This window comes from Eutrema salsugineum, unplaced genomic scaffold (assembly GCF_000478725.1).
Source record: "Eutrema salsugineum unplaced genomic scaffold, Eutsalg1_0 scaffold_3, whole genome shotgun sequence".
Taxonomy (NCBI): Eukaryota; Viridiplantae; Streptophyta; class Magnoliopsida; order Brassicales; family Brassicaceae; genus Eutrema; species Eutrema salsugineum.
The window spans coordinates 16,280,945-16,299,041 of NW_006256756.1; the positions used below are offsets into that span (position 1 = coordinate 16,280,945).

The window sequence follows — 18,097 nt, forward strand, 5'->3', positions numbered from 1 at the left end:
TGTGCACTTGCAACATTTAGGGTTATAAATTTAAACCCTGAAGCTTAGTAAAACGAAAACAACAAACCCCGGCTTTTGCTCGCAATCAAGTTTTGGCGCCGTTGCCGGGGACTTAAAATTGTTTCGTTGCGAATCTCAGTTTAAATCCATTAGAACACTTGTTTGTTTTTACTTTTTCTTTTGGATTTTTCAGGTTTCTCTGAGATGGGAGACCGGGAACATGTTCCCGGAACTCTTGGTGATCCACCAAATCGTGTGGATGGTGATCCAATCGACGACGATGACCTGACTGATGATGAGTTTGAAGAACTGATTTATGATGACAATGAGCTAATCGGATCGGTCAAACACAAAGATGATGATGAACTGATTGGAAGTTTCGATTCACTCGAGAAATTCTTGGGAGATCGAAGAGCTATTCAACCAGCCTTACCAAAGGATGGCAAAACCGAAATTAAGGTACCCCATATCCATTTAGTTCAACAAAATCAATTCTCTGGTTATTCATTCGAAAACCCGATAGACCACATCGAGACGTTCGAAGAATTATGTGCAACCATTACAGCAAATGGGGATTACCACAAGTGTAGTCTTTTCCCATTCTCTCTTAGAGATAAGGCCAGCAAATGGCTAAAATCTTTGCCACCTGCTTCACTAAAAACGTGGGCAGCGTGTAGAACTGCTTTCCTAAATCGTTTTTACATTAGAAATCGTTCAAATCTCTTAAGAAAGAAGATAAGAACTTTTAAACAAAAAGAAGATGAAGATCTTTTAGATACTTGGGAAAGATTGAGGGAATACCAAAGAGATTGTCCACACCATGGATATGCCGAGGAATACCTGCTAGGTATCTTCTATCGCGGTATAACTCCAGAGTTGCGACACTCTTTTGATATAGCAAGTAATGGAGATTTCACAACTAGATCTGTAGAAGATGCTCACGTTTTCATTAAAAATTTAGGAAACAGCATCCGAAATCAAGTAACCTTTGGTAATTCTGCACTTCCTGAGAAGAAAGAAGAAATTTCGGAAGTTATAAAGTGTCTCCGTCACATAATGAGTCATCTTGGATTGCAACAACCAAATAGGGTACACAATACGTGTAACTTTGATGGCTGGGACAACCCAATGGATTCTTATGGTCAAGGGATGGTGAACACTGCAGAAGTCTATCAAATTCAAGATTTTCCATTTGTTTCTGATCATCGCAGGTCCATTCAATCGGACCGCGGCCAACCAAGCTTTCACCGCGGTCGTGCTGGTTCTGACCGCGGCCAAGACATGATTCACCGCGGTCGTGAGCCACCTGACCGCGGGAAAACGTCTTCTGAGTTTGACTGGACACCACCTTCCGAACCAATCTCGGCTATTCAATCTAATCCTGTTTCCTATCCTAGTTTTCCCTCTTCTGAAGCTGAAAACCTAAACAAAAAGAATTTAGAGCTTGAAAAATCTATGTCTCAAGAGATTAGTGATCTTAGATCTGAACTAAAAGAGATGCAGAAGGATTTCGATACCCTCCTTAACCTGATGATCAAAACTAATTCTAAAAACTTAGAAAATTATGAAGAGGAGCCAAGTGAAAATTCTTTCGAAAGCTGAAGTGAAGCAGATCCCTCTGATCATGTGAAAGCTATCACACTTAGGAGTGGATTAGCTTACAAAGAGCCTGAATTTCCTAAAGATCCCGAAGTTGAGGAAAAGGGTAAGGAAAAGGAGAAAACAAGAGAAAGAATCACGAATGAAGATGTTGAAAAAGAAGTGGTAGGAGAAAAGGATGGAGAAGAAGTAAGAGAAGACTCATCCCGGGAAATCCTTGGAGAAGACCTGAATCCACCTCCACCAACTCGTGTCTATAAACCTAAACCTCCATATCCTAGAGCCTTAAAAGCCCCTAAGAAAGAGAAAGAAAAAGCTAAGCTGAAAGAGCTAATCGATCAATTAAATGTGAGATTACCTTTCGTAGAAGCTTGTGCTATGATTCCTGCTTTAAGAAAATACATGAAGGGTATTCTAACAAATTCTTTAACTCTTGAAGAATTTGTTATGGTGATAACCCATGGATGTAGTTCTATCCTGCAAAGCCGAATCCCTGAAAAGAAAAACGATCCGGGAAGCTTTGTGCTTTCATGCACCATCAATGATGTAGCCTTTGAGCGTGCTCTCTGCGATTTAGGATCTAGCATTAACATGATGCCTCTTTCAGTAGCAAAACGTTTAAGACACCACACTTTCAAGCCCACTAAAATCTCCTTAGTATTAGCTGATCGTTCTGTTAGACAACCAGTAGGTATCCTAGTAGATGTTCCTGTAGAAATCAAAAAATGTTCCATACCAACCGATTTCGTAGTTCTAGAACTAGAAAAAGAACCTAAGGATTCACTTATTCTTGGACGACCATTCATATTTACAGCCGGAGCCATAATCAATGTTCCTGAAGGAAAAATTGACCTTCATCTAGCCGGCCTAGTTATGCAGTTTGACATGAACAAAAGTTTCGATAAACCGAGTTTGGATGGCAAAATTTGTTGGGTTGATGAGTTAGACGGAATTATTGAGGAAGTCTATGAAGATCTGCTCCTAGACGACCCTTTAAGTGTCACGCTTTCACCCGCAAAAGACGAACGCCATTTCCTTGAAGAAATTTCAAGTGAATGCACACGTATGCTTGATAAATCCGAAACTTATAGGAAACCTCTTCACTATCTAGATCTTAAGGGCCAAACAAACATTCCTACACCTCCTAAAGACACTGCTGCAGCAATTAATGATCCTTGGAGCGATCTTAAAGCCCCTAAAGTCGAGCTTAAACCTCTTCCCGTCGGACATAAGTACGCTTTTCTTGGACCAAATTCTACTTATCCTGTCAAAATAAACTCTGGTTTGACGGAAGAAGAAACCACAATGCTGTTGACTGAGCTGAGAAAGCATAGAAAAGCCTTAGGATATTCACTTGATGACATACCTGGAATCTCTCCAGATCTTTGTATGCACAAGATTAATCTAGAGGATAATGCTAAAAACTCAATCGAAAGTCAAAGGAGACTGAACCCTAATCTCATGGATGTTGTCAAGAAGGAGATTATGAAGCTTTTAGAAGCTGGAATAATCTTTCCTATCTCAGATTGCACTTGGGTTAGCCCAGTTCATGTTGTTCCAAAGAAAGGAGGAGTCACTGTCATTAAAAAATGATAAAGGTGAAATGATCGCTACAAGAACAGTAACTGGACATCGTATGTGCATCGATTACCGGAAACTGAATGCAGCAACTAGGAAAGATCATTTTCCACTTCCATTCATAGATCAAATGCTAGAAAGATTAGCTAATCATCCCTACTATTGCTTTCTTGATGGATACTCCGGATTTTTCCAAATTCCTATTCGTCCAGAGGATCAAGAAAAAACGATATTCACTTGTCCATATGGCACGTTCGCTTACAGACGTATGCCTTTTGGATTGTGTAATGCACCTGCTACTTTCCAGCGGTGCATGATGTCGATCTTCACAGATTTTATTGAGGATTTCATGGAAGTGTTCATGGACGATTTCTCTGTCTATGGATCTTCCTTTGAAAAATGCCTAGGCAATCTTGGTAAAGTTCTGCAAAGATGTGAAGATAAGCACTTAGTATTAAATTGGGAAAAATGTCACTTCATGGTACAAGACAGAATCGTGCTTGGGCACAGAATTTCTGGAAAAGGAATTGAAGTTGACTAAGCTAAAAATCAAAGTCATGACAAGCCTACAACCCCCCACAAACGTAAAAGGCATCCGTAGTTTCTTAGGACACGCAGGATTCTATAGGCGTGATGTCTTCCTCCAGCGGCGGCTCCTCCTCCAAGGGCGGCGGCCTCCTAGGGTTTAGAAGCTAAAAATCTCTATCTCTCTCTCTAAGTTTGTCTCTCCTTCGATTCTTCCCTTTAGAATGACCTAAAGGGGGTATTTATAGCTTCTAGGGTGGTCCTGGACACTTAGGGCTTCAAAAATAACGAAAGGAATTGATCTGGGCTTTAATTAAGTCATCGGGAAATTGAACGATCAAAGTCCGCGGTCGCGGTGGCTCTACCCGCGGGAAAATGGGTGTTGGCCGCGGTCCCGGCACATGCTCTCTTCCGGAACTGCATTTTCTGTCATTCTTGCATCGGGAGTATCTGAAGGTCTAACCGTTGGATTGTCTCCAAACCAAGTGCATTAGAAAGCTGGTTGGATCCTCTATGTTGTATTAGATTTTGGGGGTGATCGGACGGTGAGAAGGTCTTCATCGCTTGTCATACTTCTGACGGTCTGCATTTATCCAAAATTGCTCATTTGTTCCAAATTGCATATCTTTTGCCCAAGTTTCCTGTAAAGTCTTTTGAAACTCTAAAACATTGAAAACACTTTAAAAACATTGAAAACAGAGTTAAAACACTTGCATAAGTGATGTGAGCATGGAAAGCATGGAGAGCTTGGAGCATGGAACTAAACCGCAGCTTGAACCCGTGGAGCTTGGAGCTGAAGATGATGAAGCATTGATCGTCCCCAATGGTCCCATGACAAGGTCTAGAGCAAAAGAGTTCAATAAAGTCATCAACAACCATCTACTTACCATTCAGGCCAGCCTTAGAAGTGAAGCTTGTCCAGCCACATTGGTTGTGATTCAAGCCGTCTAAGCGATGACAATGGAGGTGTGTGGACTTGTGCTCTTTTTCCCTCCTCTTGGTTTTGTCCCAATGGGTTTTCCAAGAGAGGTTTTTAACGAGGCTTGGCCACATACTTCTTACCTCAGCCCATTGTCATCATTCGGCCCTCTTCTCTTCTTGTTTCAATTTGAATTTCCTTAGTGTTATTTCTATCTTCTTTCTATTCAAACTTGGTCTTTATGTGCATGAATTTTCGAGGCATGTCTCTTAAATTCTATGCTTGACCGAAATGACTCTTCTCCTTCTTCCCCCTTCTCTTTATATTCTGTACTTGACTCTTCATTCTATTTTCATCAAACTTCTTATTTCTAAAACTCTCTCTAGTTGTTTGATCCGAATAGTGTGTAATATCTATTCAACTTGATTCTTCTCTTGGTGTGTAATATCCTAGAAGAATTAAGCATCGAAAGTCTAAGGAACATCCGCAATCCTTAGAAGTTTCACTTCACCCCCATCGTTCAGATCATTCACCAAACCAAATCATCACTTCCGCATCACCAATTCAACCACACGAAGAGCATCAAGGGGCAGGACTCATTCATCACGATCAAGAGTCTATCAGGTGGTATCAGAGCTGCTTCGTGCAGGTTGTGTCGATCTGAATCAAAAAGATTTCGTTTGTGACTTTTCATTATCAATCAAAACGTTTTTGAGAAAACTGTGTTATTATCTGTTTCCGAGCACCAGGTTGTTAGAATTGTTTAAAATCGAATACTGATCCAAAAATCGTGAAACCAGTTGTGTTCGAACCTAGATTGAGTCTAGTTTCTGTTAAAATTGAAATCGGAATTTTTGGATGTGTTCTGATATTTTTCCCGAGTCGATTTCTCTGAACAGTCGCTAGTAGGTTCTTGTGGTAGTTGAAGAGTTATTCCTTTGTTTGATCCATTGTGTTGCGATTTCTTCCAAAGAACACTTGACTGGGGTTCTTTTGTGTTGATTTTCAGGATGGTAACGCCACCATTGGAAGAAGATGAAAGAGGAAGCAATAGCGTCAACCAAAAGCAAATGAATGAGACTATCGCAACCGAGGTAGCCAGATTAGTGGCTCAGCAGTTAGAGGCCTTTAAACTTGATCAGGAAAATTCGAGAAGAGCACGTAAGGAACGTGATAAGCAAAGTCAAGCAGATGCTAGCCATCACTCCGACTACTACAGTCATTCTTCTAAGACAAGTAGTCACCGACGAAGAAGAAGTGCTAGAGATGAGCGAGTGATTCCTAGAGATAATCTAGCTGGAGTGAAAGTTCGTATTCCTTCTTTCCAAGGCAGCAACGACCCTGAGGAATATCTTGAATGGGAAAAGAAGATGGAACTCGTCTTCAATTGTCATGAGTACACTGAAGAGAACAAAGTCAAAGTTGCACCTACCGAGTTCACCGGGTATGCACTAAGTTGGTGGGATCAGCTAACTCTCACTAGGAAGCGTGTAGGAGATTTTCCAGTAGAGACTTGGAATCAGATGAAGCATCTTATGAGGAAAAGATTCGTGCCAAGTCACTATCATAGAGAGCTACACCATCGGCTGAGAAACTTGGTACAAGGCAATAGGACCGTTGAAGAGTATTTCAAGGAGATGGAAACTTTGTTGATAAGAGCTGATATTCAAGAAGATCCAGAAGCCGCCATGTCTAGATTCATGGGAGGATTAAACCGAGATATTGCTGACAAATTGGAGGTTCAAAATTATGAGGAGCTAGAGGAAATGATGCACAAGGCAATTATGTTCGAAAAACAACTTAAAAGGAGAAGCTCCAAGTCGAGTTTTGTTCCGGAAAAATCTAGCTATCACCGAGAAGTGAAGTCTGGAACTTCAAGAGATTACAAGCCGTTTGTCAAGCCCAAGGTTGAGAGTGTGGATCTTAAAGGAAAAAGTACTAACGTTGCACCAAGGACAAGAGACATTAAGTGCTTTAAGTGTCACGGCATTGGACATTATGCTAGTGAATGCTCCAACAAGAGGGTTATGATCATCATGACAAATGGGGAAGTTGAATCTGAAGATGAGAAGCCTAAGGAAAGACAACTTGAAGATGAATCATCGGAGGAAGAGTATGAATCAGCCACTAAAGGACAAATGATGGTGGGAGTCGCCATGAGAGCTTTGAGTGTCATCACGAAATCTGATGAGCAAGAACAAAGAGAGAACTTGTTCCATACAAGGTGTCTGGTTAAGGATCAGATTTGCAGCGTGATCATTGACGGTGGAAGCTGTACAAACGTTGCTAGCGTGACTATGGTTGCGAGACTTGGGTTGCAAGTAATCAAGCATCCGAAACCATACAAGCTGCAATGGCTGAATGAAAATGGCGAAATGGCTGTGGATAATCAAGTCAAGGTACCTCTATCAATTGGAAAATATGAGGATGAGGTCTTATGTGATATTTTGCCAATGGAAGCTAGCCATATACTGTTGGGAAGACCATGGCAATCGGATAGGCAGGTTATGCATGATGGTTTCACGAATCGGCATAAGTTTGAGTTCAAAGGAAGAAAAACCGTGTTGCTACCTATGACCCCTCATGAGGTTTACCAGGATCAGTTGGTCATGAAGATGGGTAGAAAGAAAGCTATCAAACCATCTAACCTTGCTATTGTGCCGAATATCCCAAAGGGAAGTGATCTCCATAAACCGAACTTACTTTTTGTTTATAAAGAAACGCTTATGAGTATCACTAACCCTGAGCAGGAAATCCCTAGCACTCTTAAACATGTATTACAGGAATATAGGGATGTGTTTCCTGAGGAGAATCCGGAGGGATTACCACCCATTAGAGGCATAGAACATCAAATCGATTTTATCCCGGGAGCCTCATTGCCAAACAAACCAGCTTATAGAACTAATCCCGTGGAGACTAAGGAACTAGAAAAGCAAGTCACGGAACTCATGAAGAAAGGACACGTCCGTGAAAGCATGAGTCCATGTGCTGTGCCCGTACTACTAGTACCTAAAAAGGACGGAAGCTGGAGGATGTGCGTCGATTGCAGAGCCATCAATAATATAACGGTTAAGTATCGCCATCCCATACCTAGATTAGATGATATGCTAGATGAGTTACATGGGTCTTGCATCTTTTCTAAGGTTGACTTAAAAAGCGGGTATCATCAGATTAGGATGAAGGAAGGGGATGAGTGGAAAACCGCATTTAAAACTAAGCAAGGGTTGTATGAATGGTTAGTGATGCCATTCGGGCTTACAAATGCACCTAGTACATTCATGCGATTAATGAACCATGTTCTTAGAGCATACATAGGGCATTTTGTGGTTGTTTACTTTGATGACATCTTAGTTTATAGCAAAAACTTAGAAGATCATGTTCAGCATTTGCGTAAGGTGTTAGATGTGCTTAGAACGGAGAAACTCTATGCCAACATGAACAAGTGTACTTTTGGAACGGATAACTTGGTCTTCCTAGGTTTTGTTGTGAGTGCAGATGGTGTTAAAGTGGATGAAGAGAAGGTAAAAGCAATTAAAGAATGGCCTAGTCCAACCTCCGTAGGAGAAGTGAGGAGCTTTCATGGACTTGCGGGATTTTACCGAAGATTCGTTAAGGACTTTAGCACCTTGGCTGCTCCGCTTACTGAAGTTATCAAGAAGGACGTTGGATTTAAGTGGGAAACGGCTCAAGAAGAAGCATTTCAAACCTTGAAAGAGAAACTTACTCAGGCTCCTATCCTTTCCCTACTTGATTTTGTTAAAACTTTTGAAATCGAATGTGATGCATCGGGTGTTGGTATTGGTGCTGTGTTGATGCAGGACAAGAAGCCTATAGCTTATTTCAGTGAAAAGCTAGGAGGAGCGACACTTAACTATCCAACCTACGACAAGGAACTCTACGCTTTGGTGAGGGCTTTACAAACGTGGCAACACTATCTCTGGCCAAAGGAGTTCGTGATCCACACCGACCATGAGTCTCTAAAACATCTCAAGGGACAACAAAAGCTTAACAAGAGGCATGCTCGGTGGGTAGAGTTCATTGAGACATTTCCCTATGTCATCAAATACAAAAAAGGTAAGGACAATGTCGTGGCCGACGCATTGTCCCGGAGGTATGTGTTACTTTCATCTTTGGATGCCAAGTTACTTGGTTTTGAACACATTAAAACTCTCTATGAGAATGATTCTGATTTTGGAAAAATATTTGCTGCTTGTGAGAGATTTGCATTTGGGAAATATTATAGGCATGAAGGATACTTGTTCTATGATAACCGTTTGTGTGTTCCTAACTCGTCTTTGAGAGATTTGTTTCTAAGGGAAGCACACGGTGGAGGATTAATGGGACACTTTGATGTGTCTAAAACTTTACAAGTCATGCAAGATCACTTTCATTGGCCACATATGAGGCGAGATGTTGAGAAAATGTGTGAGAAATGTTCAACTTGTAAACAAGCGAAAGCTAAGTCGCAACCCCACGATGGAAAAAAGAAAGCAGAGTTGGTTCACCGAATCCATGAGGCGGCAAGGAAGAATATAGAGGACAAGACAAAACAATATGCCAAGTATGCTAACAAGGGCCGCAAGGAACTTATCTTCGAGGAAGGAGACTTAGTTTGGATTCATCTCAGGTGCTTGCACGACAGGAGCGGAAACAAGGGCTTCTTTGATCTTATGAAACGCAGCTAAGCACTCATCATCGAACTCGAAGTTCGTTTCTTTGCAAAGCAAACACGTAAGAGGTCTAGCTATTTGAGAAAAATCTTTTATGAAACGCCTATAGAATCCTGCGTGTCCTAAGAAACTACGGATGCCTTTTACGTTTGTGGGGAGTTGATAACACCGTATTTTGACCACTTTTATGGATCATAATTGTATCTTATGCAGGTGTTTTAACTCTTTTTTCAATGTTTTTAAAGTATTTTCAATGTGTTAGAGCTTCAAAAGACTTTACAGGAAACTTGGGCAAAAGATATGCAATTTGGAACAAATGAGCAATTTTGGATAAATGCAGACCGTCAGAAGTATGACAAGCGATGAACACCTTTTCACCGTCTGATCACCTCCAAAATTTGAGACAACATAGAGGATCCAACCATATTTTTAATGCATTTGGTTTGGAGACAATCCAACGGTTAGATCTTCAGATACTCCCGATGCAAGAATGACAGAAAATGCAGTTCCGGAAGAGAGCATGTGCCGGGACCGCGGCCAACACCCATTTTCCCGCGGGTAGAGCCACCGCGACCGCGGACTTTGGTCGTTCACTTTCCCGACGACTTAATTAAAGCCCAGATCAATTCCTTTTGTTATTTTTGAAGCCCTAAGTGTCCAGGACCACCCCAGAAGCTATAAATTACCCCTTTAGGTCATTCTAAAGGGAGGAATCGAATAGAAACAAACACTTAGAGAGAGAGAGAGTTCGTGTGCTTCACAAACCCTAGAAGCCGCCGCCTTTGAAGGAGGAGCCGCCGAGGAGAGCATCATCGCGCCTCCATCTGCGATTCCGTTCTTCGTTCTTCTTCCTTCTTTTCTTTAGTTTCCTGCACTTTCAATTTCGTTTATGATGCTTTGTTACAATATGTTTGAGTAGTTACCCAGTTGGGTTTAAAGGTATTTTTCAAAGGGAATTTCATGTGTCTTTGTTTATGAATCGATAGATTTAGGATTTATAATCTTCTAGATGTTCTTCGTTTGCCTTTAATCTTACTGTGTGATTCTTTGCTGGCCACTTAGAAGCCGATCTGATATGATATGTTGCGAAAGCTTTCATTGATTGTCTGAACTAGGGTGAAACGAGCAATTCTTCTATAGGAGTGGAAACCTACCTGTAGTTGAGTTGTGAATGTTGATGAATCTTATTCTGCTATTGCATCTTCTCCCTTCCAGAATCAGAGTGGAAACCTATTGATTAGGGTTGCGAGAGATAGTTGTTTAGTGCTGCGAAAGTAGGCTATTCATACTTTCGTGCCTCGAGTTCTAGAACATACGTAGTTGATTACCTTTATCACTTGTTTAAAATCGACATAGCTTAGTCCATGAACCCCTGCGAAATACCCTTGAGCCCCAACGTTTTTCTTTCATTGCTTACAACCTTTGCTTCTTATTCGATTTTTCCTGCTTTCAATTTGTCTTTGATTTATTCGCTTATTACCTGCTTTCATTAGCCTTAGTTTAATCACTTTCTACTTGTTTTAATTTCCTTCAATTGCTTTTGTTTTCTTTGCTTTCTAGTTTAGATTTAGTGACAACCAAAACCCAAAACCAAAACCCAAACATTTTAGTTCTAATCTGATTTAAGCGTTGCAGTGAATTCGTACTAAAACAACTAAGTCTCTGTGGATCGATACCCTAAGTACTACAGCGCACATTTGTGCACTTGCAGACATTTAGGGGTTATAAATTTAAAACCTGAAGTTTAGTAAAATGAAAACAACAAACCCCGCTTTTGCTCGAAATCGGTCGGTTTCACCCCAATCGGATAAAACCATCTCGAAAATGACCAAGTACCGGAGAAAATCAATTAGGCAAGAAGGAACTGCAGCCCGCCAGATAAGAACCGAGCCGACCCACGAACAAAGTGGGCCGAGCCGTGCTCACCAAGACGAGTGGGCCGAGCCGTGGAAAAAGATAGATGGGCCGAGCCGTGAGAAGAACGAAGAGTGGGCCGAGCTGCGCAAGAGGAAGCATGGGCCGAGCCGCTTTCCTTTGTGTTGGGCCGAGCCAGTTTTTCCAGATGGGCCGATCCGAATTCTCGAAGGGCGAAAGCCCATAAAAACCCTAGGCGAGGCATTGTGATGGTGGCCACACGAAGCGATAAGGAAATATTCCGAAAATCTCTCCCGAGATTCTCGGCTAGGCGGTTTAGAAAGTTAGTATAAATAGACAATGTATGCAACTCATTCTGTAACTTTTCACAACTCGAGAGCAATAAGACCTAAACACTTTCACAGCAAACAAAACCTTCTTTTGATCTTACTGTTCTTGCGATTACCCTAGAAATTTCGGATCCCTTAGTTTTTCCTTACAAATTTTTGGTTGTGCGAGTTTTGGCTCGCACAAGACCGAGGGGTCATGTTCAGGAGGTCCTCGGGGTAGTGTATAGCGAGGGGTTATGCAGAGGCCAGATGTGGTACTTAGGAAAATCCATGATCAAACCCCATTGATGCTCCCAGCCTTATACTTAGTCATTTTGAGACTAGTATTCTGAACAAGACATGCCTCCGTGTTGTGTGACCAAGGGTTCATACCAAGGTTTTGAGAAAACATTTCGCAAATTTGCCTTTGTGTCAAGATATACCGAGGGGTTACACCAAGGCACAAGAAAACACTTAGTACCCAGCAAGCTCTTTTGAACCCGGAATGATATGTTTGTCTTCTATTCTCAGTAACTCTCAGCTCAGTGATCCAAATGACTCAAGAATAAGTCCAAAGGATAGATGACTCAACCAGCTCAAACTTTTGGGAAGAACCCAACTCCATATGAGGTCGTCAAGGCTTTCCGGTAAGCCGATCTTTAAGGCGCATTGCACTGGTCCGGATTGGCTTCTAGACCTGGGCTTCCTCCGTTTGAGTGATCTCCCATCTCACAGCTCCAAATTTCCTGAATTTAAGTTTTCTGGAAATTAGACACAAATGTCCCAATCTTTAATGAAGTCACTGGAGACTGGATTGGACGGGGAGGGCTTCGTTCTGGGTCATCTCTGAGACATATCGGATCAGTTCGGAATGGATGCGAGACAGGTTTGTCTTCTGTTGGCTCACTGCTCCAAATCATTTGATTCTAACTTTCCTGGAACAGTGACCCAATCCTCTTGATATTCAATGAAGACCCCGGAAGTTGAATCGGACGAAAGACTTTTCAGTAACGCGATCTTTGAGGCGTATCGGTACATGATATTTTTGGCCAAGAAACATGTATTGCGGTATACGTTTTAGCCTTGTACCGCGGTACAAGATGTAGCCGAGATAACATATTTCCCGCAGCATGGAGTTTTAGCCGATAGAGCTCGATCCGGTAAACGACTTTGGCCGAGAAAAGCTTCTTGGGAATGACTTTTAGCTGGTAAAAACTTTCCCCTGTTAAGGAAAAATGCCGATAAGCCTCTAAACCTTATTTTCATCATTTTTGCTCCTTCTTTCACCATTTCTTCACCTGGTTTCACCATTTCCACTACAAGTGATTTCCAAAGTACCTAATAGACATCCCAAACATGCAATGGCACGCGATTGATACTAACTCCACTGGCTAATTATGTTCTCGAGGCTAGAGTGATTACAAAAAAAATTAAAGCCAACAAAAAACCTTAGAGAAAGTTTGGTTGTTGGACCAAGAGCGGTTTTCTCTCACTGATAATTATATGTTTTCAGAGTTACCGCATAACTGAATAATTTTTCTAATACCTGAATAACCTGTTTGTGTCTTTTTTCTGCGGTATCTTGTCCTAATTTTTGAAATGAACATGTTTAACATACATTTGAATTTAAAAATTTTTCTGTTTTGAAGTGCAACTACAATTTGTGTTTTGATATTAAGGTCATGCTTGCTTACGTATACAAATTTTATAATTGTAAGAAAACTTATTCATTACTTGATTCACATAGTAAATGAGTCATGGAGAACTCATAAAATTCTTTTGCAATTGTATAAGAAGTAATTAGGGATGAAATTATGGATTTAATTTTCATATAAAAAAATAATTAAGAATTTAGACATCAAAAAACATTGATGAATATTTTAAGTAGTGATAATTGACTTTAATTTAAATTTTATTTTGGTAAAAGATTGCATTAATAAATAAATCGCACATATTATGAACATATATCGATTTTAGATTCTCGTTGTTTCAATGATAGTTCCAATAAAAAATTTATTTAGTATAAATTAATTACAAAAATATATAAATAACATAACATATTAAACTATTGTTCAATTTTTAACGTCTTACTTACTAAACGTTTGTAACCCGCACACGATTCGGGCTAGCTAGTAATAATAATAAGCTTAGTTCTACGGATTACAAATATGATTGTTACTTTACTTCTCGGTGGAAAAAAGTTTATAATTTTTTAATATGTCCACTAAATGGTTTTAAATTTTTGATGAAATTTGGTTCAGCCAAAGTTCTATCACCATCAAGAGAAGAAAACTACGTTCCAAAGTCGGGAAAATGTAATTATTGTTACGGCGTCAAGTATGAATAGCTAGGATTAAAAATTTAAAATGAAAAACATGAAATATTATCAAAATGCTATTAACTCTATTAATCTTGCATCTAACGCATAAACTGTAAGTATCAAAGTTGTGTTTTTAAGTTGTAAGAGTTTGCTCTTGGATATGGGCGTCACATGCAATTTTAAAAATGAAATTCTAAAAATGAAATGAAAGATGATAGATAAAATCTGTGTTCGAAAAATCAGCCGAGTTGTCGATTAATCGGGTGCTTAGGCGGTGGGCAGAAGAGAGCCACGGCGACTTCACTCTGATTAGCAATGCTAGATGGTGGAGCGATTAAAACCAGTCTGGACCGAGGAATCAGAGAAATGGGTAATTACTATTGCGTTTTAAGTTTTAAATCTCATTTTTTTTATAAATCTATCATAATTTGGTAAAACAATCAAGAGTAAGTAACTATAACTAAGAAAAAACGCAAAACATTGAGCTGGCAGTGTGATTTAGGGTTGCAGAGGTCGATATGATGACCAAGAAAATAAGGATAAATCTTTTTTTTCTTGCTAATTCAAAAAATACATGAAAAAAAAACTACTCTTTAGGCAGATTAATCATGAGACTTTTAAGTCAAACTAACATATCACTGAGCAGTAGAATAAGCTGCATTTTTAATATAATTTGACATATTTAATATATATGAGTTTAAAACAATGAAAACAAACAAAAACTTATCTAATTAATCCCTGATTAATCTCCAATTTTTTTGCTAGGCGATAGGCGTAACACGACCGCCCGACTAGCGCTTAGCGATATTTGAACATGGGATAAAATGGCCGTGACAGTTCACTATTCGCGTCGTCAATATTTTTTATTTTAGTTTTAGTTTTGTTTTTATTTAACATGTCTGTCAAATATTTTCCAGAATCTACTAAACATATGCTAGATTATCAAAACATTAACCTCTAAAAACAAGAAAAATAATTTATGTTTACATTTGACAAGGACTTTATAACTTTCAAATCATCGTATAATGTTTTATTAAAAAAACTCATTTATGCACACAAAAAATCGAGTGAAAGAAAACACAAGGAATTAACTATTCTTTCAATATTTCTGATAAGGTTATTACTCTTCACATTAACTTTTTATTTTGGACCATTCTTATTAATTTCTTCTATTTCTACATGTACATGCAATATTTTTTCTGTACATGTTTTAGTTAATTATAAGAGCATCTCCAACAACAGGTTTAGGAGGGATTCGTAACCCATTTCAAATGAAAAATTAAAGATTTAATGTTATTTATCTCAAGAACCAGTTCTTGTGTAAGAACCTTTAGAACCCCTTAGAGCATGTACATCAGTGAACCCTTAAGGGAGGGGTTCACCAGAATATAATAATATTTTTTTTTTATTTTAGTTTTTCTTCTTTTTTTAATTCGAAAATTATAATTTTCGACCAATCAGGATGCTTCATTTCGGGATGATACCGTCTCTTCAGTATTAAGCTCTTTTGTCTCAAAAACTGTGCCATGAACCTCTCTTGATCCTCTGATGTACATGCTCTTAGAACCCCATACGTGTTAGCATCTGGTTGGTGGGGTGATTAATTTTTTTTTCCTCAAACATCGATCTCTCTTCCAAAAAAAAATTTCTCAAACCACATTATACCCGACACCATTTTTTTCTCTCTCATTCTACGGAGAAATTGATATCACAGATGATTTCGATATGCCTTCTTTTTTTCCTGCATATGGATTCGAATGGAGACATGGTGTGAAGTTTGTGGAAGATCAGCTCAATCCATTAAAAATCTCTCTCACTGTAAGTTTCTGGAATCTCTTAAAATTTTGTAGATGAATTGGTTAATTCAGCTTGATGAATCGATTAGTTTGTGGAAACTCTTCAAATTTGTTTGTGCTGATTAGTTAGGGTTTCCCATGATGGAATAGATATATATTCTATGTGTGATGTTGTTAAATTGATCGCTTAATTGTTTCTTCTCTGTGTGATGTTGTTAATTCAGCGAGAAGGGGGACTCTTCATGCAGTTGATCAAAATCAAGCTCGACACTAGGGTTGTTGGTTAGGACAAATACCCTCACATGGTAAATATATTCTTCTCTAAATCTTTTTCTTTTGTTTTGGAATTTACGATTTATCCGCCATTGTAGCTTATCTTTACCTTTTTGTATTTTGCTTTGTGGGGGTGTGATTGATGGTATTGATGGTTTGAAATAGATAGTGATTCAATGCTTTGTAGTAGGTTTGAGTTAGAAAGTGAATCAATGGTTAATGTTAATCAATGGTTTGTGATCAATGCTTGGTAGTTTTAGGTTAGGTGAACTCTTTACTTTAACATTGACTGCTAATGACACAAACGCAAGCTTGTCAAACACAAGCTGGTCTAATTTTGACGTTCACTACTAACAATAATAACTTAAAGACCCACCAAATGCTTAACATAACCAGAACCCCTTTTGTCCTCTCTTTCCTTCTCCTTTAAACACCCATTGATTGCTAATCACAACCCAAACCCATTTACTATTCTCTTTCCTTCTCCTTTATAACTCACCTTAGACAGATATGGATTCTACGAATCCATATACTGACTCTTCGGGGTTCATGAACCTCTTAAACAGTCAACAAAATACCAGAGTCTTGAAACCAATCCTTACGAGAGTGTTTCACCAAGTATTGAACTTGGTGAATCAAAAGCTCGTGTGTTTGGTACCCAATGGTGCGATGATCCAAGACAAGATAAATGCATAGCCAAAGACCATAGACCAAGAAGGAAATGAACTTCAACATAGGATGTTGTGCTCATCAATGTGTGGCTCAACACAAGCAAAGATCCTATAGTTGGGAATGAGCAAAAAGCTGATATATTCTGAAAACGGATTGCTCATTACTTTGCCTTAAGTCCAAATTGAAGCTCGCGGGTCAAGAAAAGAGAGAGCCAAGTCACTGCAAGCAAAGGTGGGGAAAGATAAACGATGTAGTCTGCAAGTTTGTGGGATGCTATGAGGCTGCATCATCTCAGAAATCGAGTGGAAAAAATGAGAATGATGTCATGAAACTGGCGAATGATATATACCTCAATGAGCACAAGTCGAAGTTCACTCTGGAACTTGCTTGGAGAGAGCTTCAACATGATCAGAAATAGTGTTTTAAAGAAGGAAATCAAATTTCAAAAAGAAGGACAGACGAGGGATCTACACAGTCTTCAAGCTCACACCAACTTAGCAATGGAGTGGATGAAGCAATCCTGCATCCTCCTGGTGTTAAGGCATCAAAGGCCAAAGGTTTAGGAGTGTGAGCAATGCAGCCACTGCAGAAAGAGCTGGGAAGTCGCTATTGGAGTTTCAGAGTATGTGGGAGATAAGACAGAAAGACTTGGCTTTGAAGGAGAAGCTAAGTAAGCAAAAGGTGTTGGAGACTCTACTTGCAAAAACAGAGCCACTTAGTGAAATATAAATGACTTTAAAGAACAAGCTAATAACTGGCATGTTGTCAAATGCCTAAATCGTTTGTGTTGCCTTTGTATGATTGAGTTTATGTTTTAGGTGTTTTAGGTGTGTTTGAACTTGTCACATATAGTTGTAAGAATGTTTGTTTTTCCCTAAACCCATGTATTGTCGTAAAATTCTTTCTTTTTATCATAAGAAAAAATTTAGCAATAGTTCTTATTCAATGTTTGTTATTGGTTTTGAATATTTTGTGGGTTTTGTATTTGTAGGATTCGTTTTTGACTTATCTGGATATGGTTCTTCTTCTGATGCTATCTGGGTTTGATGCAGGGCACAATGGAATCAAGGATGCAGGGCACCAAGGATGGAGAGCACAAACGTGCACTAAGATTTTTTATTTTTTTTAGATCGATGTTTTTTAAGGTTAGATCGATGCTTTTTTGAGTTTTGGTTGATGTTTTTGGAGTTTTGAAGTTTTTGGTCATTGTTTTTTGAGTTTTGGTTGAAGTTTTTGAGTTTTGGTCTAGAAAACAATTTTTGGCTGATGTTTTTGAGTTTTGGTCGAGAATTTCATTTTTTGTGGAAGTTTTTTGAGTTTTGGCCGAGTTTCTTGAGTTTTGGTCGACGTTTTCGATTTTTAGTCGAAGTTATTTGTGTATTGGCCGAGGTTTTTGATGTATTTTGGCCAATGTTTTGTTTTTGGCCGAGGATTTGATTTTTGGCCGATGTTTTGGTTTTTGGCCGAGGAATTTTTTTTTTTGCCGACATTTTTAGAATTTTTGCTGAGGATCTGAGTTTTTGGCCAACGTTTTTTTTTGGACCAACTTTTTTTTACCGATG

General features: G+C 39.2%; 1 protein-coding gene and 1 non-coding gene across 2 annotated transcripts; one reads left to right on the forward strand and one right to left on the reverse strand.

Moving 5' to 3' along the window:
• Positions 1 to 719: 719 nt before the first annotated feature.
• On the reverse strand, positions 720 to 827 carry LOC112085837. Its single transcript, XR_002899125.1, has one exon. It is a non-coding gene; the product is annotated as a small nucleolar RNA R71 (small nucleolar RNA).
• Positions 828 to 5,631: 4,804 nt separating this feature from the next.
• LOC112085485 lies at positions 5,632 to 17,645 on the forward strand. Its single transcript, XM_024154704.1, has 2 exons — positions 5,632 to 9,248; positions 17,588 to 17,645. The coding sequence occupies exons 1-2, from the start codon at positions 5,632 to 5,634 to the stop codon at positions 17,643 to 17,645; spliced, it is 3,675 nt and encodes a 1,224-aa protein (XP_024010472.1).
• The last annotated feature ends 452 nt before the right edge of the window (positions 17,646 to 18,097 follow it).